Source organism: Apium graveolens, chromosome 2, assembly GCF_009905375.1.
Source record: "Apium graveolens cultivar Ventura chromosome 2, ASM990537v1, whole genome shotgun sequence".
Classification (NCBI taxonomy): domain Eukaryota; kingdom Viridiplantae; phylum Streptophyta; class Magnoliopsida; order Apiales; family Apiaceae; genus Apium; species Apium graveolens.
The window spans coordinates 317,059,109-317,085,184 of NC_133648.1; the positions used below are offsets into that span (position 1 = coordinate 317,059,109).

Here is a 26,076-nt window from a genome sequence, read left to right on the forward strand (position 1 = left end):
ATCTTTATCATCTTCATCAGTTTATCCATCAGAGTGAATAGAATTTTCATGAGACATCATCTTTCAAACTCTGTGTCACTTTTCATTCAGCATCGGAGTTTAGCAATGTATCATTATTGGGAGCTGTGTGAGAGCCAACAGCTTTAGAAACCTCCATATCAGCACCATCAGTCAAGTTGATTTCAATTCCCTCAGGAATGGTGACCATTGGAACATGAGCATCAGCATTTATCTCTAGAATCTCAGTCCCAGTTGAATCGGGAAGGGACCGTTCTGCAACTTCAGCTTCACCAGAAACAAGGATTGTAGATGGTGGAATTAAGATAGGAATGGACTGTTTTATTGTCTCAATCACAATATGAATTACTGTAATGGGTGATATGTAGATTAGAGTGGACTGCAGTAAAGGATCAGTGTTTATACCTGCAGGAAAATTATCAGCATGTGCACTTGATGCTGCAGAGTATTTCTGAAGGATTATAAGTTGCAAGATAGCACTTATTTCTGATAAACTATGAGCACCTTATATATTTGTTGAAAGATCATCATATGCATGGAAGAGAGAGGCTGGACTTGAATGGTATCATCAGTATTTAGTGTGCTATACACCCTTCTAGCATCATCGACCAACATTTTCATTCCAATAATATCAGTATCAAAAGCTACACTTTTGAGAGCTTGAGCTTGTGGATCTTTGGAGAAACAACTGCTACTACTTGAGAATCTTGATTTGTTGTAGTAGGTTTTTGTGGGCTCTCTTCTGAACTAGAATCTTAAGAACTATCAGTCAAAAGCAATTATATTCTCTCTTTGGAACTCTAACTTATCAGACGCTCTAGTTATTACCTTCTTTACAAATTCAACGATTTCTAACTATAATTCAATCAATGTACCGGTTGAGTCAAAACCGACAAGTTACAACAAAGGACTAGCCCACTCATTCATTACACACGCATTACAGAGAAGGGTTTTATATCAAATTGTCCACCCATCTCAACAAAAACTCTCAAGTGACTACCCGTTATCCAAGACGACTCAATTAGAACACTAAACCCCAATATATCACTTGGTAAATAGAAATTGCCAAAAATCTCTGCTGCGATATAGATGTTTCCACACATTACATTGTGATAACATTGCTAAACCTACTTCACATCATACAACTATGTAACCAAACAAAATCATAATTGCCCACCCAACTTGCATTGAAGTCTGTTGGCAGAAAAAATTTCCCATTTCCCCTTGAATTACTTCTGGGAGGATGCCGTCCTCCTCCTGTGCTTGGGCTTTATAGCATCTATCAAAGTTTTCTCTCCATTTGTTTGTAATTTTGTATTTGTTACTTCAATTGGTGGTACGTATGAGCTGTCCTCATTGATTGGTTGTTTCAGTTCCTTATAAATCGGCTGGTCGACTTTAGTGTCTTGTAGCTTCTTAGTAGGTGCTATAACTGCTGCACATCATATCACAACAATAAGAATATTAGATTTCACCATTTTGTACATTATGTATGAAACACCAAGTATTAGTCATTATAGATGGAACTTGAAGGATAATTATTTCATGATGAAAGCCTAATATGTCAACAAATAGTAATAAGAATAAGACGTAGCCAGGCAGGAAGCTTAAGGAAATGTTAAACTGTATTAACTCTGACCTTAAAGAAGAGATGAAATTATATTCTAAGCTTGAAACATCGGCCTATATGAACAATTGTAAAAGAGATTTGCAGATGGTTATAGATAATTTCTTTTTAGTAGAGGTAATGTACCTCGTGAAGCAAGGGAAGCTCTCAATGCATCAGAATCAACGCCCTTCGAGTATGGGTCCCTAAAAGGAGATACAAATATATAAGCAAACATGTGACAGCATAACAACAATCAGGAGGAAGAATGCAATTTTAGCGTTAATCCTGTCAGCTTTGTTAAGAGTAACAGTAACAATAATAGATATCTTAATGAAATGCACATATACAGAACAAAAAGCGATTAAATCATTTATAACTGAATTAGTTTAAGTATATAAGGTAGCTGTAGGTCGATCATGAATATCATTTTGGATTTATGGTATTGAAGTTACAAAATGAGTTGTCTATATCTATTTAATTTGGGGTAGTGAATTAGGATTAGGAATCAGGAAGAAGATTTCAATTAGGATTCATCTCCTTGTTATAAAGATTTTACTTTGTTAAATTTCAGGAAGGCTATAAAAAAAGGTTGATATCTTTATAAATTTGATAGAGCTGAATATTATGACTATAAGAATGTTTGAGATTGAGAGTAGATCTGCAGAATTTTGAGTCTACCAAACCTTTTTAACGCTACCCCTTTCTATACCGTCCTACATCACTAGACAATTCGCCCTAGGATCTTCACCAAGATCAATCAAAATAGAGGTACATTACATGTATACACAAATGCAGAGCCAAATGAAGCGTACAAGTATACAACAACTCAACTCTTTACCTTTATTTAAAATGCCCTCATTAACCTTTTCAATCTTCATTAATGTTGAACTGATGGTCCTCTAAAGATGATTGTATTAATTGATCTCCTGTGTAGAATTTTTTATGTTTTTGAGTTATACGTCAGACACACCCCCCTTTATCCTCATCAAGATCAATTACATTCTCCTGTAATATGCCATTAACCAAAACGATATCCTTGTCTTGTTCAGCAGCTATCGTTAACACGTAATAATCTACACAGGTCTGATTTCAGCACATGAACTAGTTATGTTGACAACTATTCACATTTATATGTCCTATGATGGATTAAATTCTTCCCCTCTGCATACTTTTTGCATTCAAGCCTACTGAAATTGGGAAAGCAACTCCTAATCGTGCACGAGCAGTTAATAAACCACACAACTATAGCATCAATTTAATTAATAATAATTCGAACCCTATAAAATACTCGAAGGGTACAATGCTTACATCGACTAATGCATCTCTCAGTCAATATTATTCATTTTCTATTTTATATAATATCCTAACATTTCTTTACTTAACACGACCTGTCACCCGGACTTGGCTGGAAGTGTCGAAGTTAGCAAAAATTTGATATTGTTGCTAGTTTAGGGCCCTAACGAAATGTCCATCAGTCCATGTATCCAAATGTTTGAGTGCGAAACATATGTACTCAAAGTGAAATGTAGAATTCCAGGTAAGATAAGAGACAAGAGATTAAATCTGCTAGAAGTTTGCTTAAATATTAGCTCAGCGGCGTATAATATGTGGAAAAGCAATACCAGTTAGAGGGTCCACCACTGAAGCTCTTAGCATGGCTATCTCTCTTACTAATTCCTTGTATTATTTGGCAATCAACTTCCATATCATTTCTTTGGGCGACCCTTCTGTCCTATGACAATAAGTTTAGTCTATCCATATGATTAGTAGACCATTCTATGTCTACTTTCCGAGCTGTTTCACTTACATCAACAAAATCTGATGATGTATGACGTTTGATCTTCCTTAGTGATCTTTCAGTATTGAAAGATTCAACCTGCAGAATTCAGTATTAAGCACGGGATAAAATCCGCTTATACAAATGCTGATCATCGATATTACAGGATGGAAAGAAAAAGTTCTACAAAATCAGAAACTCACGCATTCTTTATTTTACTTGTTATGTCGCCTGCCTTCACAGAGGCTATCCGCAAGCACTGCATAATAACACTCGGCAAGACACCCACTCCTCCCGCTTTCTGAATAGCACAAACATCATCATTTGTGTTAAGCGTAGCAGTCATACTACCACTCATAACAGCCTCTTCAAAGTGTGTTGGATCAATTACCTAGAAGCCACAGTTTCAGTTAAAGCTTTAATCAGAGTGAAACAAGATCTTTTGTGGAGCATGGAGCAACATCATAGGGAGAAGAAACAAACTCTTAGGGTAGTTAACCTACCACTGTATTTTCTTTACCAATAAAACCAAAGGTTACTGCTACAGGAAGATGGTGTATTATCAATGGAACTGGCTCCCTTACCTGCCAAAAGCAACATAACAAGCCTCGTTATAATTAGTTTAGGGTTAATTATCAAACAAGTCACTCAATAGTATCAAGTTGGTAACTGACACAATGAGAAGGAAACAATGGACATGTTTGGTTTACTAATTTACTTGCTTACATAGAAGGATAACTATCAATGTCCAAAAAATATGTAACTACAAAATGCATTTTGAAAAGTATGAGACTAGATTTGGCACCATAATCATCTTAACACTGAAACTTATGCAGCAAAAGCATGGATACACTTTAGATTTATGGCCAGCAATAAAGGACGTCCTTATTATTATTGTCACATAGAAATGGAAGGATGCATTTTGAATATCAATGTGACTGGGACTTCAGAGTTCAGGCGATACTAGGTGGCTCTAGAGGAAGTAAAAAACCTTATTTTAAGGTTGGACATTATCCAACGAAATTATTTCAATCTTGGCAACTGAATATCGACAAATCAGGTTTATGTATTTGCCAGTGAAACATGTACATCAATTATTTTACTTATTTACGTACAAAAGATTATACATTCGGGAGCCTACCTTTGGTGGATGCATTATTACTTCCTGACCATCTTCACCACCTAGAGTGCATTCAGGCCTCCGGAATGTTGACAAAGCAGCTAGAGCGGAAATATTGGCAGCATCAACAAGATTTCTGTTTCGTCGCAACAAGATAAAAATAAATTTAATTTAAAGTAACCTGTAAAAATGTTGAAGAAAAACCATTACTAGATAGAAAATGTCATTTTTACCACATACCCCCCATTGTCAAGAATGTGAATGTCTATGCGAATCGACCACACTACCCTCCCTGCAACAACACAAAGTGATTCTGTGTCTACTGCCCTGCTTTCCCTACAAAATATCTACTCATATAAGCAGACCTTATCGAGAAAAAAACTAAAACAGAAAAATATATATGCTCGGCCAAAGAATCTACACTGACCATGTTGTTAAAAATAAGTAATCGCCTGAAGCAATTTAAAAAGCAATACATTGGTGGATACAATTAGAATAGAGAACCGAGCTACGAGGAATAAATATAGTCGCTGTACATTATAATGGACAAAATTCTTGTATGTCAATACTTTGATCCGTCATTTACACAACAAAAAAACTTAATCCTTTTCCCTAATATTAATATAAGCTACGCAGTCTCCTCCATATGTTCCTTAAACACACGTTAATTACACAAATTACTTCAAGGGCGTATCAAGGACAAAAAAAAGGAAATGATACCTTAAACCGCGATCTATAATACGTCCCAACTCCACAGCAGACTCTCCGGGCCTCCCAGCCTCAAAAGAAGGATCAGCCATTGGTGATAACTCAGTATAGATAGAAAGTGTTCCTTCATTAGGCCTATCTCGATACGGCTGAACAAGTTGGGAAGTCACAACTCCCATAACATGAGTCTGCCCCAGTTACACCTCTGACGAGCCATCTTCTCTAAAAAAAATCATTAAAAAGTAAAACATACACAATTAAACTCCCATACCAGCTACATTACTGAGATCATAACCTAAAACCTTACCCGAAACAAAATAAAATAAAACACAGCTTCTTCACACTATAAATTCATTATAAATAAATAGTCGGTTCTCATTGGAGCATAACTCTATATATTACATATGTAAGGCACATTATAATTACATAACAGTAAAGCAAAAAATGCAATCCAACAATACCGAGAACTGATTTAAAAAACCCGAATAACCGGTTCTCGGTTCTCAATGGAGCAAAACTTTATATGTAAGGCACATTGTAATTTCATAAAAGTAAAGCAAAATTTGCAATATAAAAAAACCGAGAACCGGTTTCAGAAACACGAATAACCAGTTCTCGGTTTTCATTATAAGTTGGTTCTCATTGGAGAACCAACTTATATATACCTTCCAAAGTTGATGGTTAGACGTCTGTAGTCGAAAGGGCGGCGACCATCAACTTTTAGGTCAGAAAGCAACGAAGTTTCGATAAATTTTTTCTCATTGACTGTCATACGCCATGTGTTAGCTAATCTTTGCTCCATTGCACAACTAAATTGAAGCGTAATTGATACAATTATAATGTAATTGAAGCGTAATTGATGAAAATGATGATATGGGAAGGCTTAAACCCTAATTAGGGTTTTGTAGTGGATTTGGGTCGGGTTTTATGAATATTAAACCGGGTACGGGTTAGGCTTTGTTTGGTTATAGGCTCGTAGCACGCTCTTCTAAAAACCGGTGTAGGTGGCCCGTCTAGACGTTAAACGACTTAGATGACTAAAATCGAGATAAATCGATGTTAAGTAATTGGTTGGAATTGATCAATCAAAAATTCAAAAAAACGTCAAATTAATGGTAAAATTGTAAAACATAACTTTTTAATATAAGATGAAGTTAATATATAAAGTGAGAATATTTACCTATTATATATTTATATTTATACTAAATTGAGGGCATTTATATTTTACTTATATAAAATATAATTTTTTAATATTATAATCAAATAATTTTAAAAATAACTTATTAATGATCCGATTAATTATTTAGATTATTTTCATCTTGCCGATTAAGCACTAAGAGGTATCCCAACTGATTTGCCCATCTAGTTTTACAACACCGAGAAAATAGTGTTTGTTGGATCGGGGGGTCTATAATGAGAAAAAATATTAAAAATAATCATTTTTATGAAAATTAATAAAAATAACAAAACACTTTTAAGCCGAGAACCGCTAAACTCCAAAATCAGATTAAGTTGTGATAAGTGAGAATATTGGATACGGTAATTATAGAAAATAAATTGATACATTTAATGATATAATAAGTATAACTAAAATTATATACTACATATAAAAACGTTATTAAATTATAAAAAAGAACAAGGAAGAAATAACGATATAATACAAAATACAATTGCTATGTATAGTAAAAAACAATAAGATGTAGAATATAAATAATCATATAACATAAATAACGCAAATAACAAAACTAATACATCCATATTCAATGGGAGAGAATTGTAATTCTATTGAGTCATTAAGTCCTAAATTGGAGTGCAACTCAGTAAGCACCGTAAGCAATTATTTTCTTTTAACTTTTGCTTATGTTAAATGAAATTTATATGACATGTATATCTTTCGATGTCATAATATGTTAGAGTAGAATCAAACTTTAAATGACATTAGTAAATGGTAAATATTAAATTCACATCAACCAAACTAAATACTTTTACTATATAACATAGAAGGATGGAAAATACGAGTAAAGTTTTATGGAGTCCACCTTTAATTGGAGTCCTCGGAGTCCATATATGTTCTGCAAGTAAAATATAGCTTAAAATATTGCAAAACATATTATTTTTCGACAAACATCACTATTCTATCAAAAATCTTGTAGATTGCATACATTTTACAAGCAGAACATTGCAAAAATATATATTCTACAAAACATGTTTAGTTTGCAGAACATAAATGTTCATGTTGCAGAACATACATATTGTACCGTAAATATATGAGATTTGCATGATTTTGTTGAAGTTATGCTATTTGTGTAACATGTTTTGCAAAATAACACGTTTTACAATATATTTTATTTGCAGAACGTAGATGGACTCCGAGGACTCCGATAAAAAGGTGGACTCCATTGAACTCAGCCCTGGAAAATACATTTAATCTATAACACAAAATGTCCACTGAAAAATTTCAAACATTTAGAGATCTAAGAAAAGGAAAATATGACTGGAATATAAAAGTCAGGATAATGCATTTGTGGAGAGGCTACACAACAAGTGGTGAACCATTCAAATGGTTCAACATATTACTCATAGATACCAAGGTATGTAGTGATGTTCCCTGCATTATTTTCGTTGATATACATACTAAATAACATCTAAACTCCTACGGTATGCATGAACATGAAAAGAGATGTAGATCCATGCTTATGTCCCAGAAACTATAGCTGATGTAATGGAATCACAAATGGTGGTTGGAAACATGTACCTATTCAAGAACTTTACTCTTAAGGAATACAAACCAACCGACAGATTTCGGTGCATTCACAAGGATATACAAATTATTTTTTCATCTGACACAAAAGCAATACCCTTGGATGATAACGATGTCATTATTGAAAAAGTGATGTTTGATTTCTACGATCTATCTGATCTTAAACAGTTATCACGCCAAACAACATATCTTACTGGTAATGTTTCTACATTTATTAGTTAGTAAAACTACTGCTTTCTGTTAATTTGATGTAAATATTTGTTGGTAAATATATATTATTTTGTTTGGATATGAAGATGTCATATGAGTAGTCAAAAAGGGACAACCTACTCTTGCAGGCGTATACAACAACAAAGGTTTTTGGCAATCACAAATCAAATTTGAAATAACTGATGGGAGGTTTCTTCTCAAACTAAAACCTCATACTAAAAAATTTATGTAGGTCGTAGTTAAATTATGAATGAAATTTTAAGTCTTTGTTTACATTTAAATCAGGACCCAAGTGAAAGTCACCTTCTGGGATATATTTGCTGATATTTTTGCTGAATCTCTACATGGAGATTTAGAGTATCCTTAAATAATTATTATTGCATGTGGCGGATTAGTGAGTGGAAAGGTTTGTAGCATCTATTATTGAAATATTATTGAAATATATAAATGTAATCCCATTGTAATATAATTTTAGATCTTAATTTTGCAGATAGAGTTAACATCTCCAATGTTGCAGCAACTACATATTATTTAAACTACGACCATTACAGTGTAACTCATATGCGCAACATGTATGTTAAAATTATAGATGTGTAACCATTTATTTAATAGACTGTTACATATATCATATTTACTGAACTGTACTAGTTAAATTTCAACTAAAAATTGTGAATATAATTTTTACTGTAGACTGAAGTGTTGTGTCAAGTAACAATAGACCAAGTACTAGATAATGAACCATGGTTCATGTTTTACTGCACTTCATGCTACGACAAGGCTGGTGTGGTGGAGGACAAATATATATGTAGTCGATGTCCAAGAATTATTACTGATCCACTCATATGGTAAAAACATAATCCTTTTTAAATTTAAGAAAACTTTATATTGTAGTGTGCATATTCTTTATATTGTTATGATACAGGTTTCTGTTAGGCATAGTGGCGTCTGATGAAACAGGTAGCATTAATATCATTTTGGAGAACCAACCAGCTAGAAAATGCTTTGGGAAAACAGCAAGACAAATTTTAAGGGTAACAATTTTTTGTGGTCACCTAACTAAATACAAAACGGTATACTTTATAAATGCATTGACATATTTTTCATTGCTCTAATCTTATGCCGAGGTAAGTACTCTTTTACGTATTATACACTTTATTTCAATACGATGCGAAACAACAAAAATTTGAAAACTGTATTTTTAGTTCCTTATCATTTTTCATTTTACTAGCCTTCACGATCCAGTTAACATATTGATTCGATGTCAGAAAATAACTGAGATGATGCATCTCCTGGAATACATGGACTGATTTTATCTATATGACTTCATCTGTTCAAGTTGGAGTTATGTACCAAGATTCCAAGTTTACTATATTAAGTTTATTGTATTTTTTATTATGTAGGATTTAATCTATCGACTTTTAAGGGTTGTTATGAATATCTATGTAGCTATAGTAATATAATTTAAGAGTTTTTAAGATAGATTATATTTTCTACTTACAAAAAACTCAACATACTATTAACAAGATCAAAGAAACATAGATTAAAAGTAACATAAACAAATATGAAATCATTGTTCAACACATCTGGACATCCATTTAGTAGAAACACATACAAAATTTCAACAACGCAGTTCATAACATAATAAGTCTAGAGATACAAAAGGGTTGAAAGCAGATCAGGAATCAGAATTGTCTAACATTATATACTTAATTGACAACGGATGTAACAGAAGAAATGTGCTTCATCTAGCCTGTAACTGTAACTTCGAAAGTTAAGTTTCCAATAAATTGAAATAACAGTGTCTGGACACTTATTGAATTGCTTTCCGGTATAAACATATCTCATCCGATCCAGAATCGGCAATTATCCAAATTATGAACGACAACCACAACATACTACCGATCACAATGAATCAGTCTGACAGGAATTCTCCTACGCGAAGCTGGAAACAAAGGCAAAAAATTTATGGGAATATACTGCACATATAAAATTAATATGAATAAGTACCTACAAATTAGGACAAAGTGAATTGGGAGGTAAAATATATTATACCCTGTCGTGACACTGTTGATTCACATGAGAGTTCCTAAGTAACACAGTAAAAGATGGCAGTTGATTCCCTGCATCATCTTCAACATGTACAAGCTCATTGTCCATAGCCTCTTCATTATCTACACATAATGGAAAGTACATAGAAAAAGTGTAGTACTAAACCAATCTTAATTTAAATCAATAAAAAAGCAAATAATGGAAATAATACCACTCTCATCTTCAGACGTAGAATCAGGAAAATGAATAATCTCCACATTATTATTGCCTAAGAAGCACTCCAAAATGTATCAGTCACTTAATAAAACTAATGGGAACTAATATAATAGAATGATGCACAATCTGTTACATTCCCAACTTTTAAAAAAAATGAAACAATATGTACCAGGAACAATGTCTTCAGTATCTTCACTATCGTCACTATCATCACTTGAATCACTATCTTCACTATCTTCACTATCCTCACTGCAATCACTGTCGTCCATCTGTTCACTACCCGATGAAACAACAATAACCTCTGTGTCATACGGAGGGTTTCTAAAATCCTCAAACCGATAATAACCCATTATATCACGAAAATGATCCATCATTTGTGAATCATATCCCGAAAGAGAAAATCTTGAATTCCCAAGATAAGAGAAAAACAAGAAATAATTATGATAAATTGAATATTTCCCAAAGAAACGATTCAAACCATGAATCTTCTTGGTTGCAGAACAATTTTAAAATTTGTTGAGTATCCGGAACCAAGTTCTATGTGTAAGATATCACCAAGAGTATATCCATAATTATTTTTAAACACTCTTGGAAGTTCCTGAGAAACAAATGAATAAGATTAAACACATAGAAATGTACAAGTAATAACCTAATATATTTGAAAAACATACCAGTTCTGCTGCATCCAAACTATCGAAAGTACTAACTTTAAAGAAATTTTCCCATGATGTATTATTCCCAGAAACATCTGCCAAGACTAGAACAGGTTAGATCTCTCATGATAGGAAATATATTAAAGGTGAATAATTGAAATTAAAGAAAATGTACCTGCACCTAAAGCCTCCTCATATACTATCTTACGATCAAATATAGCAGCCTTGAATTTAAATGCAGTTAATGTACTACAGATTGTGACAATATCACCAGGAACAACCTCAGCACTCTGAACAAAGTTTAACCAGTTCTTACTCAAAAGTGCTTGACCATCAACCCATTTAAGCTTTATCTTCCATTCACTATCTTCAAAACCAGGCCGTATATATTTTATCGAATTTGTCAAACCCAATTCGTAACATGCATAATTACAAAGCACCTACATACAACAGAAAATTTGAATATTTCAAAAAAAAGAGTTTTTTTAAAACACAAAAAGAGAGGTAAAGTACATTTACCTTCGTATACGGCTTATCAGTTAAATGGTGACTCTGAATTTGCAAGTTGAATAAGCCAACAAAATTACTCTTAGCATTATAGTTAAATGTACAACATAATCTATCCACTTGAACAGCCGCACATTCACCACCAGAGGATAGAAAGTCGGTAACAATTGGAAATTTCAGTTCAATCGCATATGGGGTATAAAAGGTAACACTGAAAGCATCTCCTCCAACATAATGCAATTTAGCTAAATAATATGGCTTCAATTGATAATATTTCATCATTACTTCGAGGCCTTCAATACAAAATGAACCTTTAACATATTTACCAATCCAAACACACCCAGATTTGACATGCAAACTTAATTGGTCAGGTAATCCATCACCACATTCACAACAAAATGGTAAAGCAAGCCTCTGCGAATGGTAAAGTTAAATCAATAAGCATCTATGTTCAGAGAAAATAACATACAAAGTCACATCTATAACACTAATGTCAACTCTATTACATACCAATTGTCCTCTGCGATAATCAGAATCCGATATCAAAGATATCACAGAAATCATTTTCTCTTATAAATCCATCGCAATATACACTACAATAACAAAAAATATACATATATTATACTCATTCTCAAGATTATGAACTCATATTACTAGAAGAATAAGAACACAACATGCATTACAGTTTTTTTGATGAAGGAAGCAGTACATACCTGAAGAGAATGGAACATATAAAAGAGGGGACAGGTAATTAAAAGAATGCTTTACCCTACTTTAATTTTAACATTTAATTGGCACAAGTTACAAAACACAATTTGAACTCACTAACTGTTAGCAACCTAGATTTAATATTAGTTATCCAATTCTTTTCAAATAAACCAAAATATATGTCATTTTTTTGTCCATTCTATTAGTGATAAAGATTGGGAGTGAATGAAATACGTTAGTCATATAAATTATTACATATAAATGAAATTCCATGCTTTTTATTCATATTTATATAAAAAATTAAAAAATTACAAAGCCAAAGCGTAGTGGGCAAAAATACTAGTATAACATAAATAACGCAAATAACAAAACTACATTTTCTTTTTCAAAAGAAAAACAAAACTGTTTATCTTAAAAAAATAACATAAAAATAAGAACGCATAAAAAGTAAATTGAAACACTTATATTATAATAAAAAAATTAATAAAAAATTATAATATAAAAAAAACTAGTATATTAAGAAAAAAAATATAACGTAAGTAAATTATTAAAATTATACAACATATGTCAAAATTATAGAACATATAATATTATAGTTAATGAGTATAACAAACATAAAGAGTAAAACAAAACATAATAGACAGTACGCACATTCAATTAAAATAAAAAACACAAAACAAAGAATTCAAAAAAAAGTATAAGGCATATCAAAATTTAAAGAACATAAAAAATAGTATATAATATATAAGGACTACAAAAAACAAAATATAAAATAAAAGATAAAATTCACAAAAAAAATTGAACATATTAGAATTATATGAATAAAAAAAACATATAGCACACAAATTATATAACATATTAAAATTTAAAAAACATTACATATTGAAATTTATAAGTAAAAGAACTCTTATATTACAAATATACATAACATACACAAATAATATATAAAGTACTTTTTAAAAAAAAAATAATGCACACATGAACCCTAAAATACATAAAACAAGAAAAGAAAAGAAATTATATTTCACATCCCACTTTTATAAACACCATATAGAGGATTATGATGGATCGTTTTATAATTTTGATTGTTTATTTATTTTATAATCCAATGATGATAATAATTCTTTATAGAATAATTATAGATTTATAAAAAAGTAAAAAAATAATTAAGAAGAATTTTTGTTCATAGTTTAGCTTAGATTGTGATCGTAATTTAAGAGAATGAGAAATTTGTCTAATAAGTTAGCAATTTATTAGTTTAGTACTTATATCACGCTATTTTTTTTAATAGCCAAGATATAGGGATAATAGTTGAATTAAATTATGTCTCATTCCGCCTATTATAATTCAGTACTAGCCGATAACTAGCCGATAACTGTGCAAAGTACGGGCGGAGAATTATTAGTCATATTATTCGATTCCTAGTATTTAATATAGATAATTAATCTTATTCAATTAAATTATATAGTTTTTGATAATTGAAACCAAAATTATGATTAAATTCAATAAGTAAAATTAAATCTTTCATAATTATGTAGTTACGGGGAATTCAACTCGGTCGAGTTAAAAGTGAAACTAATCATTAGATTATTTATAGATAACTAAAATGTGATATTTTGTTTTTTGTCAGTTCCATCGTTATTTAATTGTTACGCTCATATTTGAAATTAAAGTTAAAATTACGGTGAAATTAAATATATAAATCTTGTACAACTATGTAGCTACAAGAGTCAAACTTGAGTTTGAATTAAAATTAATAATGCAGTTTTAACTATTATTTAACATTTTGGCACTTTATTATATCATTCCATCAAAAATAGTGTTTCTGACCGTTTATTTATTTTATAATCGAATGACAATTATAAAAGTACTTCATATAATATTATAAATTTATGCCAAAATTAATAGAACAACGAGGAAGAAGCTATGTTCATAGTTAATCAGAATAAATTGTGGTTGTAATGGAGAAGGATAAGAAAACTGTTTAATAGTCTAGCAATTTGATATTTTAATAGTTATATAACACTATTCATTTTATTTTTTAATAACTAAAATAAGAGGATAATCTTTAAACTAAATTATATCACATTACACTAATTATAATTTTGTATTGTTTGATAACCCGTACCCAGTACGGGCACAGAATGATTAGTCATATTATTGAGTTTCTAGTATTTAATTACAAGTAATTAATCTTATTTAATTATAATATATAGTTATTTTTAAAATAAAGCCGATATTATGACTGAATTCAATAAGTGAAATTAAATCTTTCTTATTTATTCCACTGTTAATATGTGAAATTTATTGTGAAATTAAATATGTAAATTTTGTATAACTATGTAGTTACGTGGAGTTGAACTCGAATTTGCATTGAAATTAATTATGCGTTTATAACTATTATTTGACATTTTGATATTTTATAACAATGCTCCGTTGAAATAATATATTTTTAGTAATAAAAAATTATTCTCAAAATTTAGTAAATAGATTCCTATTATATTATACTGTTATTTGACATTTTGGTATTTTATTATTTTAACAACCCAACTAATAAATTTTCTCAAGATAATACTTATTTAAATCCAAACTCCAATAAAATCCGATAAAATTTTACAACTTCTCAAAAATCCAATAACTTACAATTCTTGAATTAAAATATGACTAAATTACAACCACAACAACAAACTCTAACAAAAATCTAAGAATAAAACCAAACTCCTCAAAATTCCGCAACTCGCCCTCTTCCCACTAAGTAGCCCACCTACGAAAACCTGCCGGAGGAAAACAAAGCGAACAAATGACCGACAGTGAGCGAAAAGCTCATATACGGATATAAAACAATGCAATACTGAACAAAGACAAAAAAATGATGAGGGTAAAAACACAACTGGATATCCGAATGAAGATCAAAAGAAATAATGAATGAGGCAATTAGAGAATGGATACTCAACTCAAAAATCAAAGCAATTGTCTTTAAACAAATTAATCTTACCACCTACGCATAATATAATCACAATAATAATACAATCGAAAGAATATTGATAAAATGGAAGTATACCCTTACACATACTCTTACACATATTCTCACACTTACAAAATAATACACAAAATAGCTTACATACGAACATGGGAGACAATCTTACACTTACATGATATCCTACATTTTCGGTAATCCAGAAATATGTAGTCATCAAAACTTACAGGGGTTTGCACAGCACAAAGCAAATGTTACCTAATATCTTATAGGGGCTTGCACGGCAATAAGCACGTACTACCCAAAAGGCCAAATCATACACATACTAGCCATGGCTATACGTGTCCCACAATTTCGGCGACACGCCCATACAATTTAAGTACACCGCATAGGAGGTGCTAAGCACAAGATTATCCACTTGCGACGGATGCCTTACAAACTCCCAAGTCATACAAATAACATAAATAACTCAAAATAAATACTCAAAGATCACGTACTCAAATATCTTACATCTCCAAAATCATATATAAATTTATCAAAATAACCTCAAAACACTGTAACCCAACATCACGAAACAAAATAACATAACAAACCATTAATTATTGATAATCTCAAATCTGATCAGTTTCAAAGAATGTCAAATTACTGCATAAAGATGAAGTCAACTGAAAAAGTACGAAACACGAAAGTCGTAGGAAATTCCTAGACCTTTCCAGAATGGTAAGGCTTGTCAAAAACGAACAAATAACGAATTCATAAAACAAATAAATGCGGACTGCAGAACAGAATGAGCCCCTGATTATAATTGTATTTTGATGTTTAAGACATCAAAATCACAGAATTTAGCAGCAGAATGTAAACGCAAATTGCAGATATCGAAAAGAGCTTTCCAGAATGGTATTGCTCATAATATTTGAACAAATATTCAATTTATAATGAATTTACGAAGTCAGGCCGCACAAACAGAATTTCAAACAACAGATTACATAAACAACAGATTACACAAACAACAGATTTTGACATATTTACAAATAGAATTTCAGAAAATGCAAAGAACGAAAAACGAAGATAATCAAATTAGCTTTCCAACGAGTATAGAATCACAACAATCCAATAAACAGAGAATTAAATACGAAATTTATAAGAATTCAGATTACCAGAATCGAGGCACACGAATCCGATGAAGTACAATAAGAATTATAGTATAACGAAAATATCCGTACACACGAATTCGAATACGAAAAGAAAGAGTACCAAAAAAGATGTACGTACACATGAATTTGAATTTGAAAAGAAAGAGTATAAAAAAGATGTCCGTACCTCGAGATCTTAGTTATCGAGAATGCTAACAAAGAATTTAGAACCCCAAATTACAAGAACCCTAATCCCTTAAACTCCAAATCCATAATCTCCGATTTGACTTTGTTATTCATTTATTTCTCCTTATCTTGCCTTCTCTTTTCCTCCTATTCTATCTATTTTACTCCCTCCTTTTCTCTATCTCTTTCTCTTTTCTCCTATTTTCATAACGTAAGTACTCTTTTTTTTAAAAAGCCTTACTATTTTTTTAAAACTAATACTCTTAAAACAATATTCTGATTATAAATATAAAAATAAACTTACACAAACTAATTTAATTACAACACATTGACATAAATAAATAATTAAATTAAATAATCCAACTAAAAATATTTATAAAATATTGGAATGTTACAATAATACTAATATATTGAAACAGTGTTTTCTTAGTATTAAAAATATATTCTCGGATTTTAGTTAACGGACTCCTAGTATATAATAAATTATACTACTTCATTAATACTTTATCCCATTATTAATATTTTAGTGACATATCCCGTTGTATACGACATATCACATCACTAAGGGTTTTTTTTGCTTTTAATAGAAAGTTTGAATAGATTAATATAGAATAACCAAAATAAGATGATAATAATTATATCCCATTTTGATAATTATAACTTAGTATGATAAATATAATTTAGTATTTAAATTTAATCATGTTTAAAATTTACGTAATATGCCATCTATTTTAAAAATCACCGATTTTATCAATTAATTATCCGATTAATCATTTTAATATATTTCGTCAATTCGATATTATAATTCAATTAATCATTACACTTTTTTCTTAAACTAATATATTTAATTTAATAAATTAAATACTTTTTAATTTTATTAAACACTTATTAAACATATATAAACGACTGTACACAGTTGATGACTCGCATCTTGTGTGTTCAGTAACTACTAACTAGACACAACAGGGGTTGGATCCAAGTATTGATTCACGACAGCATACAATGAATATATTACGTATTGGCCGCTCCTCTTTCTCTGTTGGCTATACGTTTCAAACAGTAATTATTTTTCTTTTTGATTGCTTTTTTCCAAATAATTCTCGTTTCTTAATCACTTTTGTGATCGGTATTATATATGTTGCGTCCAGATGGTTTTGCTTGCTAGACATCGCCGATCTTTGTTTCATGAGTCTCTTTTACAAACACAAACTGCTTCTGTTTGTCTCTCGTTTCCAAGACCGCGCCAATTTTGTAGTCTACTCCAACGAGGTAAGTTTGTTGCCCGTTCACCTCGTACTTTTGTAACTTGAATGTTTTGATATATTTAACGATTAATGAACTAAGATAACACGGTTAGATAACTCAACTGGTTAAGAATTTATTGTCTGACGTTGCTCGCCTGACGATAACTCAACTGGTTAAGAATTTATTGTCTGACGTTGCTCGCCCGACAATTTATGAGAATATATACTCATTTTTTTAGTTTATAAGTTTTACCAATGTATAAGACCGTAAATCACCCAAGGGGACCACCATTTCAGTCATTCGAGGGGTTAACCCCATGAGTTGGTTGGGGCTTCGCTTTAGCAGTAAAAACGCAAACTCCAGATATAAACACAAAAAGGGCACTAAAAGCTGAAATTTAGGGTTTTAGCTGGAAAAGGTCACTAAATGCAAGCCTAGATAAAGCCCAAATTCTGGTGTATAATTTTTATTGTGGGGGGAATTGATCTTAAAATATTATGATCGAAGAATATAAATTAAGTATTACAATTAGAAATTATCTTAATAACACAGATATTGCAATGTCATCCATGTGATGTGACTATAGCTGTACCCTAAAAGTAAAAGATAAACATGTCCTTGGTGTTCTTTATATAGTTAATCATGGCTCCATAGCGAGGCACATAATGCTTTCCTTTTTTAGTGTGAGGATTTTTGGAATGTGAATGATGTTGATAGCATCGTGTGTTTAGTTACTAATGCTCACTAATGTCTCAGTTAGGCACATTATGCCCACCTTTCTTTCTGTTAGGATTCGTGGGATGATGTTGATAACATTGTGTGTTTAGTTAATAATTCTAGCTTATTTTTTAACGTTCATGCGCGGCTGTGAAATGTTGTATGTAAAGACTTTTATGATTCAATATAAGCAGATGTGGCTTAGGGGGCAGCTAAGATAAAATGGTTAAAATATCGACATGTAATTTTATGCCTAACAAACAATAAAATCCATTGATTGGTTACGCTCATTTTAGATGTTGGTTTTGTTCGTTGATGTCTAGTTTTGGTATTGAATTGTTTTATTATACAATGTGATCGTTGGACATCAGGTATTTGACAATTAAGTAGTCACGCATATGAGATTTTGTTTATCTACGTGCTTTGGTATTCGATGTACTACAGGGGGTTGAAAAGGGACAGTAGTATGCGTGAAATAATTATGTTTAAGCTTTTATAATATTATATGTCAGCATTGTGCACATTCGGAATGGATTATCTTTTGTTAAATATAGAAACATGGCAATCATAAGAATCGTACATTTTAAGTACTATTGAATTTGACCAAGATCAGTACATTGTTATACCTGGCATGTTTTTTTATTTGTGTCAGGGGTGAGTTATGCTAAAAGGGGGACTGTGTTAGATACACATGGCGAAGGAGATCCTATAGACATCAAAGAGGGAGATATTATTAACTTACCGATCCTTCTCTTTACTGAAAACAGGGACTATCTTGTCAAAAACAATGGCCAAAAGGTATGTATTTATTATTATGGAATGTCATGACACCATTTTTTTAACTTTTTATAAATTGCTTTAGATTGCTTTTCTTTTTTGTGAAAATATTCACCTGAGACGAACCACACCCCCTTTAGTGGTTTTAAGAGCATCTCCAACCCATTACACTATTTTGGTGTAATTTTTACACCAAAATAGTGTAAAAACTACACTATTCTCAAATTTAACTCCAATTCATCAACACTAAATTTTACACCATTCTTGTAATATATAAATTATTTTATTACTAAAGTACAAAAGTAAAGTTAAAAGTAATAAAGTAATGGGATACAAATGAAACAAATTTGTTTTATTAAAGGAGTACAAGAGCAATATGGGAATATACAAAAACTCAAAAAATTTAGCGTGACGCCAAATTTGGTTCCAAATTTGGTGTAACTTTTGGTGTGACACCAAAATGATGTAACTTTTAGAGTTGGATTGGAGAGGAGATTTACACCAAAATGGTGTAAAAGTGAATATTTAGAGTTGGGTTGGAGATGGTCTAAACCCCACTCCCTTGTTCATTTTTTGAGAAACTCTCAAAGTCAATGTCAAAATGGGACTAGAGTTTTCGTTGTCTTGTTATGCATGACCAAGAATTGAAACAAATAAAAGATAAATTTGAGAGGATGAATCGCAGAAAACTACAAGCCTAAGGTGGTGATTCAACGGAAGATCCACTACCTCTGGGATTCCTCAACGACAGAAGAGATGTGTCTGTTAGGATCACAACCTATAACATAAAAGAAAAACAAATCTCAAGTTCCAACTATCAATCAAAGTATTGCAATAATAAAAGATTATATCTCCTAATATAGAGGATAAATAAACAATATTCAAGAAATCGGCGAGTCTGTCACTAGGACTCGTATCTATGGACAATTCAAGCCAAGTCCGAGTAAAAATGTATGTATATCATGTGACTAAACAAATAAGAACAAGTATGACACTTGATATAAATTCCTCTATACGCATCCAAATCTGAAAATATGATCTCAGTACCCGGAAGTTTATTAGTGACTTCACTTAATCATATTGACTAATGGTTAAGATTTTCTAGTTGACTTTGAGGACCAAATTGATATCCATCTGTGGGTTTAAGGTTAGACTTCAGTTTCCTGTTTGCTGATTATACATACTAAATATTATGTAGGTAAAAGCTGAGCAGTTAGTAGCAAAGGCTATACTTCTATACTTTGTACCAGTATGTCTTGACAGTAATTGTGTTATGGAGAAAACGTGGACAACCTTCTTGATTGACATATACAATGATTTACTACCTAAAAGTGATTTTGAAGTCATCTTTGTTGCCGTTGATGATGTTTGTTCAGAGTCATTTCTTGCTTCTGGAAGAGACCCTCAGAAGAATTTTGATTCTCTGTTTGCTAGAATGCCATGGACCGCCATACCATTCTCAGATTTAGGATCCCGGAAACGTATAGCAAAGAAATTGGGGGTCTTAGGAGGAGAATTCTTTTGCGGCGTTCGAGGGAAACTTAGGGTAAGCTGCTCAGTTTCCCTTGACTCAAAGGGCATGGTTTTGAAGCGTAATGCTTGTTATCTGTTTGGAGGCTATGGTACTCCAGGTTATCCATTCACCGATGAGAGGATAAAATTCCTGAATTTTGAAGATGATGCAATTGCTAAGAATCCCTCTCTGGAATCACTCCTTGGCTCTCGTGAACGTGATTATGTCATCTCAAATAAAGGGGACAGGGTATGACTCATAAATTTGACAGCCCATGTAATAATGACAACATTGTAACTGGATTGTCATTTGTTATTTTTTTCCTACTCACCAGGCAATATGTGTAATATGTATAGCTCTGATTGTTATAACTGAATGTTCCTTTACTTCTAATGACAGGTACCTATCCACACCCTGAAAGATAAGGTAGTAGCCCTGTATTTCTATGAAGATGGTCTAACTAATTATAGGCGCCCACAGCTGACACCACAACTTGAGATGGCTTATAAGGAGTTAAAAAATAAGGAAAATTTTGAGGTTGTACTCCTTTACCTGTATGACACTTGTGGTACTCTCCATTGTACTAATGAAGAATCGTTCTGGAATACACTTAAGACTATGCCTTGGTTGGCGCTCCCATTTAAAGATTCAAGTCATAAAAAGTTGAAACGAATTTTTGGTTATCCGGACGATCTGGACGGGCCGGAATTAGCTCCTACACTTGTTATTGTTGGACCTAATGGAGAATTTGTTGATCCATGTGGCGCTGACGTTTTGAAGGAATTTGGAACTTCTGCATACCCATTCACTCGGAGGAAAGTTGCCAACTTAAAGACTGAAATGGTAAAGGAACTGAAGCTAGAGATGCTCTGGGATCCAAACACTGTTTTTGGAGTAAAATATGATGGTTTGGAGGTGAGTTCTTATTACAATCTCTTTAATCTTTTTTTATAAAGTTTAATGCAATTAACATCCGTTAACTTTTTTGCACTTGAATTCTTATATACGTTCTTTAATTCCATTCGATTTGCATATATTAACTTCAAAACCCATGTCATATTGCAATCCATGACATGTTTTCTGTTATTTTTGATGACTAATGTTAAATGACATGAAAGCAAAATTGGCAAGAAAACATATTACATGTATATTGTCAATTATTCTACCAGATTGTGGGTGTATTGTTGTTGTAGAATTTGATATAGGCAACAGCTGTAAATCTGCATCGGTAACAGTTGTTATAATCTAATTTTATAGGCGGATACAAAACTCAAAAGGCAGATATTTAGCGATGAACAATGCTACATACCCAAACGAATTCCCAAAAACTTTCCCAAAATGACACGTGTCATCTTTTTATTCGTGGGATTCATATTAATACAAAGGAGTCAATTTCATTTATGAGTATACATCCAATAGCACGATGACAACTCATTAATGGAGAACGGTTTCGGGAACGGTTTTTGGGAACCTAGCATTTCTCGTTAGTGATTGTATAGGCTGATTCAGAGCCAGATTTTGGGAGATTCATTAGGCTGATATAGTGGCTGTCATCAAGGGATTTGGTTGCTAACTTTTAGCTGTAATTAGCTCTACTTTACCTATAAATACAGGAACTTGTTTGTATGCAAAATACATCAAAATTCATATCATTTTCTTGTATCTTTGTCATATATATACCATCATCATTCATTTCCTCTTTACGAGTAGTGCTAGAGATCCAAAAATTGGGTCCAAAAAATAGTTCCAAAATGATGTGGCATTGGTGATCTGTCATTTTGGGTAATTTTATTTGAAGAGATTGATGTAAATGCATGGGGTCAATCTTATTAATTGTGAGGTGATCAATCAAAACATGCCACGTGGCATTTTGGAATGATTTTGGAAACCGATTTTGGGTACCTAGCATTTCTCTTCTCAAAAACTACAAAATTTAAAATTGAGTATTTAGGTCTTGCTATTTGTCCAACAATTAAAATGGAATAGATATTTAAGTTAAAACTTACCAAAAAATTTAGCACCTTTATCATTTTCGTTTGACACTTTTCAGTTGTTCCTGATCAAAACATGTAGATGTAGACACATCAATCACAATTGATTCTCTAGGTGTATTTTAGTTTCTACACTTGGTTTTTATAAGCTTTTGCTTCGTTTTTTCCTTTGCTTTTTGGTTACTATGTAGGTAATACAGAGTATATTATGCTGATAAGACCTAATCGAATAGTGGACATAAAATTTTTATAACCTTATATTGCTAACTAAATTTATCATTATGATTCTCATTGTATTCTAGGCAGGATATAAACTGTTTAAAGTTTAGATAAGGTTACTGCCTGACTTTCTTTTATTTAGTCCAGTTTCAGTGCTAGTCTTAGCAATGCAGTTGCCAGTTGGTCCACTTTATAGCTTCTTAGGCTAACAACAAGGCTTGTAGGTTGGTGTGGAGTACGAATCTTACCATTTTCATATTTTGACAATTAGCGAGACTTAAAGATTCAGTTATATATTTTTTTAGATGTTTGAAAGAGTAATTGCATATTGGAAAAATAGATAATGATGGATGTGATATGTTTTATTGACACTTTTGCCCTCATATCATTTTAAGTTGGTCATCCAAACTTACGGATGAGTTCCAATATGACTTTGAGTTTTGAAGTTAAGAGATGCAGAGTGAATGTAATTAAAGATTGTGTATAAGAATCCAAGTTCACTAAGAGATAGGGGATGTGAACTGCACTTAACTCTAAAAAGAATAGCAAAAATTACAGAAAGTTAAGCTGGATATGCCCTGGGATCCAGTTACGTTTATTATAGTAAAACATATGTTGGAGTTGAATTCTCTTGGTAATATATACTATGTTTTAGGTGTCTCCTTGTCTGATAAAGGTTTACCTCTAGGCTCTAGATTTGTTTTGCTAAAGCAAAACAATTGTTGTTAGCTGCCCCAAAATAGCTGCCTGCAATTGACAGCCTTTACTTTGAATACCAGCAGTTCAGTAGAAGGTGTAGTATCTGTTGTATTTTCTTTTGATGATTTTTCTGCTTCTCAAACTTATCCGTCTTAATTTACAGATTCCATTTTCTCAATTTGCTGGGAAGAGAGTGTTAATATATTTTGAAATGAATGGGCTCTACCGGCGTGCACACTGGGAGAGACTCTTGAAGATGAAGGATCTATATCTCAAGATGAAGGGTACAGACGATGAGTTCGAAGTGATTTACAAGAAAGATTCATTATCCAGCATAAAGCCATACGGTGATTGGATTCCTCCTGATTATAATGAATTGCCATGGTCGGCGCATTATTATGATGCAGGTTACTCACTTCCAAAGGAGTTGGAACAGAGAATCTTTGATTTTAATTGCAGTAGTGGTCGGAAGGGGTCTCGACTTTGTTTCCTTGTTGCTTTTGAACGTGATGGAAGCTTAGTCCGGAGAACATTTCATCCTACTTTTAATGATGTAGACTTTCCCTTTTTTGCTGGTGGCCTAAAGGAGGAGTATTTGGATCAGTTAGATTATTATTATGGGTGGCTATACTGGAATTACATGGAAGAGAGGATGCACAGCATGATTTACCAAAGGAGATGATTAAAAACTGGAAATAACATCTCATTTTCTTAAAAACCATTATGGTCTAACATAGCTCCTTGTCATTTGTCATAAATTCTGCTTATGTTGTCAAATATTGCTTACTTATGTCTTATGAGATATGACACAATGCAGAAAAAGTTATTTATTGAGTTTTCAAATATTCCTCTTGCAGGCTTCTGTTTTTTTGTCAAGAGTAAACATAAATTGTAAAGAAATAAAATAGGTGTGTTTGTTTCATTATCGGTAACTATGAAAATTTTGAATTATTAATATATAATATTATCGGTAACTATGAAAATGAATAAAAATTTCTCGATACCGCATTTGAAAGAACCTCGAACTTTATCTATTGAAAAAATATACAATCTATCTATACTATATTATAATTTTAATTGATATTGAAGTCAAGTTATTCTATTGTTTTATCAATTTCAATTCTACTTTATATCAAATTTTACTTTATATCGAAATCTATATCATTATAATTTATATTAAATTCAACTTCTTCTACCAATTTATATTTTAATTCATATCGATGTCTATATTATTCTAATTTGTTACTTCGGGCTAAATTAAATTTAAGCAAACTAAATATAATTATTAAGATTTAGTTGATATATCACGTGAATCGGGCTAAAATAAAATAATAATACTATCCATCCTCATAAAAAAATTATACTAGTGAACTTGGATAAATAAGGATAAAAAAAATACATTATACAATTGATTCAGATTAACACAAAACTAAAATAAAAAAATAATTGGACCAATAAAAATAAAATCATATATACTAATTATTCAGTGTAAAACAAAATTATCTTATTGATCCATACTTTTAAAAAAATTAAAATTAAATTAAAAATAATTAGTTTGATTTGGTTGGTGTATTCAACATCAGGTTAAAATAAAATAATGTAAATCACTAATTCGAGATAAATTAAATTAATATTAGACTAAGTATAATTTGTATCCTATTGATGTGAACTAAAAAATCAAATTTTAATTAAAGCATAAATATTGTTTTTTTAAAAATACACATAGAATTATCACTAAAACTATATCGTTCAATAATATTTTTAATGGTCCTAACATAATGGAGACATTATATTTTTACCCTCAATAAAATGACAATTTCGTTATAATAACATTTTCATGCTATCACTTTGAATAAGTTTAAATATTTTAAAAAGTTATGAACATATACGTCTACTAATATAATTATTATGAAGTCATATCATTTAAAGTTTTAAATGAACAAAATTAATAATTGAATTCAAATTTTTTAAAAAAAATAATATTATAGTAAAAAAATCTGTGTGATCCATGCGTCGCACGGGTTTTAAGCTAGTAATATTAACTAAACAATCACTTAAATGTAGAACTCATTTTCAGTATTTAATGAAATAAAACTACATCTTAATGTTGTAAATTTATATTTATAAAGGTTAAAAGTTTTAGTTGTAGGATTTTATACATCACAGAAGCATGGTAAAACATTTTTTTGATATAAAATCCATAGAATCGCATACAAATCATGAATAAATCGAGGGATCGATTACTAACCTTTAATAGCGATCCAAGAACGATGAACAGAGATC

At 31.4% G+C, this 26,076-nt stretch overlaps 3 protein-coding genes and 1 pseudogene across 9 annotated transcripts; 2 read left to right on the forward strand and 2 right to left on the reverse strand.

The window, feature by feature from the left end:
- Window positions 1-592: 592 nt before the first annotated feature.
- LOC141708873 (exosome complex component RRP45A-like) lies at window positions 593-6,134 on the reverse strand (annotated as a pseudogene).
- Window positions 6,135-7,696: 1,562 nt separating this feature from the next.
- LOC141706427 (uncharacterized) lies at window positions 7,697-9,620 on the forward strand. 6 transcript variants are annotated; one of them, XR_012568821.1, is made up of 7 exons: window positions 7,716-7,823; window positions 7,919-8,189; window positions 8,332-8,392; window positions 8,489-8,609; window positions 8,694-8,775; window positions 8,894-9,048; window positions 9,126-9,620. XR_012568821.1 is itself a non-coding variant. In XM_074509187.1 (5 exons), the coding sequence occupies exons 1-4, from the start codon at window positions 7,749-7,751 to the stop codon at window positions 8,568-8,570; spliced, it is 489 nt and encodes a 162-aa protein (XP_074365288.1). In that variant the 5' UTR covers window positions 7,716-7,748; the 3' UTR covers window positions 8,571-8,609; window positions 8,694-8,863. The 6 variants fall into 6 exon arrangements, 1 of the variants encoding a protein (XP_074365288.1); XR_012568820.1 differs by having other exon boundaries at window positions 8,489-8,775; XR_012568823.1 differs by having other exon boundaries at window positions 7,697-8,189; window positions 8,290-8,392; window positions 8,489-8,775.
- Window positions 9,621-9,776: 156 nt separating this feature from the next.
- Window positions 9,777-12,446, reverse strand: LOC141706428 (uncharacterized). Of its 2 annotated transcripts, none has more exons than XM_074509188.1 (9): window positions 12,342-12,446; window positions 12,139-12,221; window positions 11,641-12,042; window positions 11,297-11,561; window positions 11,140-11,216; window positions 10,638-11,066; window positions 10,464-10,520; window positions 10,256-10,374; window positions 9,777-10,145 (listed from the first exon to the last, which is right to left on the reverse strand). In XM_074509188.1, exons 2-6 carry the CDS (start codon window positions 12,190-12,192, stop codon window positions 10,941-10,943), a joined length of 924 nt encoding a protein of 307 aa, XP_074365289.1. In that variant the 5' UTR covers window positions 12,193-12,221; window positions 12,342-12,446; the 3' UTR covers window positions 9,777-10,145; window positions 10,256-10,374; window positions 10,464-10,520; window positions 10,638-10,940. The 2 variants fall into 2 exon arrangements, with proteins under 2 accessions (XP_074365289.1, XP_074365290.1); XM_074509189.1 differs by having other exon boundaries at window positions 9,777-10,179.
- Window positions 12,447-17,580: 5,134 nt separating this feature from the next.
- On the forward strand, window positions 17,581-24,664 carry LOC141708874 (putative nucleoredoxin 1). Its single transcript, XM_074512689.1, has 6 exons — window positions 17,581-17,691; window positions 17,781-17,901; window positions 19,247-19,392; window positions 20,570-21,133; window positions 21,284-21,799; window positions 23,957-24,664. The coding sequence occupies exons 1-6, from the start codon at window positions 17,635-17,637 to the stop codon at window positions 24,473-24,475; spliced, it is 1,923 nt and encodes a 640-aa protein (XP_074368790.1). The 5' UTR covers window positions 17,581-17,634; the 3' UTR covers window positions 24,476-24,664.
- The last annotated feature ends 1,412 nt before the right edge of the window (window positions 24,665-26,076 follow it).

What these genes read in the sequence shown, in the direction of transcription:
- LOC141706427 (XM_074509187.1), top strand. Translation starts at nt 7,749, where the DNA reads ATGCATTTGTGGAGAGGCTACACAACAAGTGGTGAACCATTCAAATGG. An exon ending in TATTACTCATAGATACCAAG is followed by an intron (nt 7,824 to 7,918) that starts GTATGTAGTGAT and finishes AAAGAGATGTAG; the next exon opens with ATCCATGCTTATGTCCCAGA. An exon ending in CCAAACAACATATCTTACTG is followed by an intron (nt 8,190 to 8,331) that starts GTAATGTTTCTA and finishes CTACTCTTGCAG; the next exon opens with GCGTATACAACAACAAAGGT.
- LOC141706428 (XM_074509188.1), bottom strand. Translation starts at nt 12,192, where the DNA reads ATGATTTCTGTGATATCTTTGATATCGGATTCTGATTATCGCAGAGGA. An exon ending in CTGATAAGCCGTATACGAAG is followed by an intron (nt 11,562 to 11,640) that starts GTAAATGTACTT and finishes TGTTGTATGTAG; the next exon opens with GTGCTTTGTAATTATGCATG. An exon ending in GTTTGGATGCAGCAGAACTG is followed by an intron (nt 11,067 to 11,139) that starts GTATGTTTTTCA and finishes TTTGTTTCTCAG; the next exon opens with GAACTTCCAAGAGTGTTTAA.
- LOC141708874 (XM_074512689.1), top strand. Translation starts at nt 17,635, where the DNA reads ATGAATATATTACGTATTGGCCGCTCCTCTTTCTCTGTTGGCTATACG. An exon ending in TTGGCTATACGTTTCAAACA is followed by an intron (nt 17,692 to 17,780) that starts GTAATTATTTTT and finishes TGTTGCGTCCAG; the next exon opens with ATGGTTTTGCTTGCTAGACA. An exon ending in TCAAAAACAATGGCCAAAAG is followed by an intron (nt 19,393 to 20,569) that starts GTATGTATTTAT and finishes AATATTATGTAG; the next exon opens with GTAAAAGCTGAGCAGTTAGT.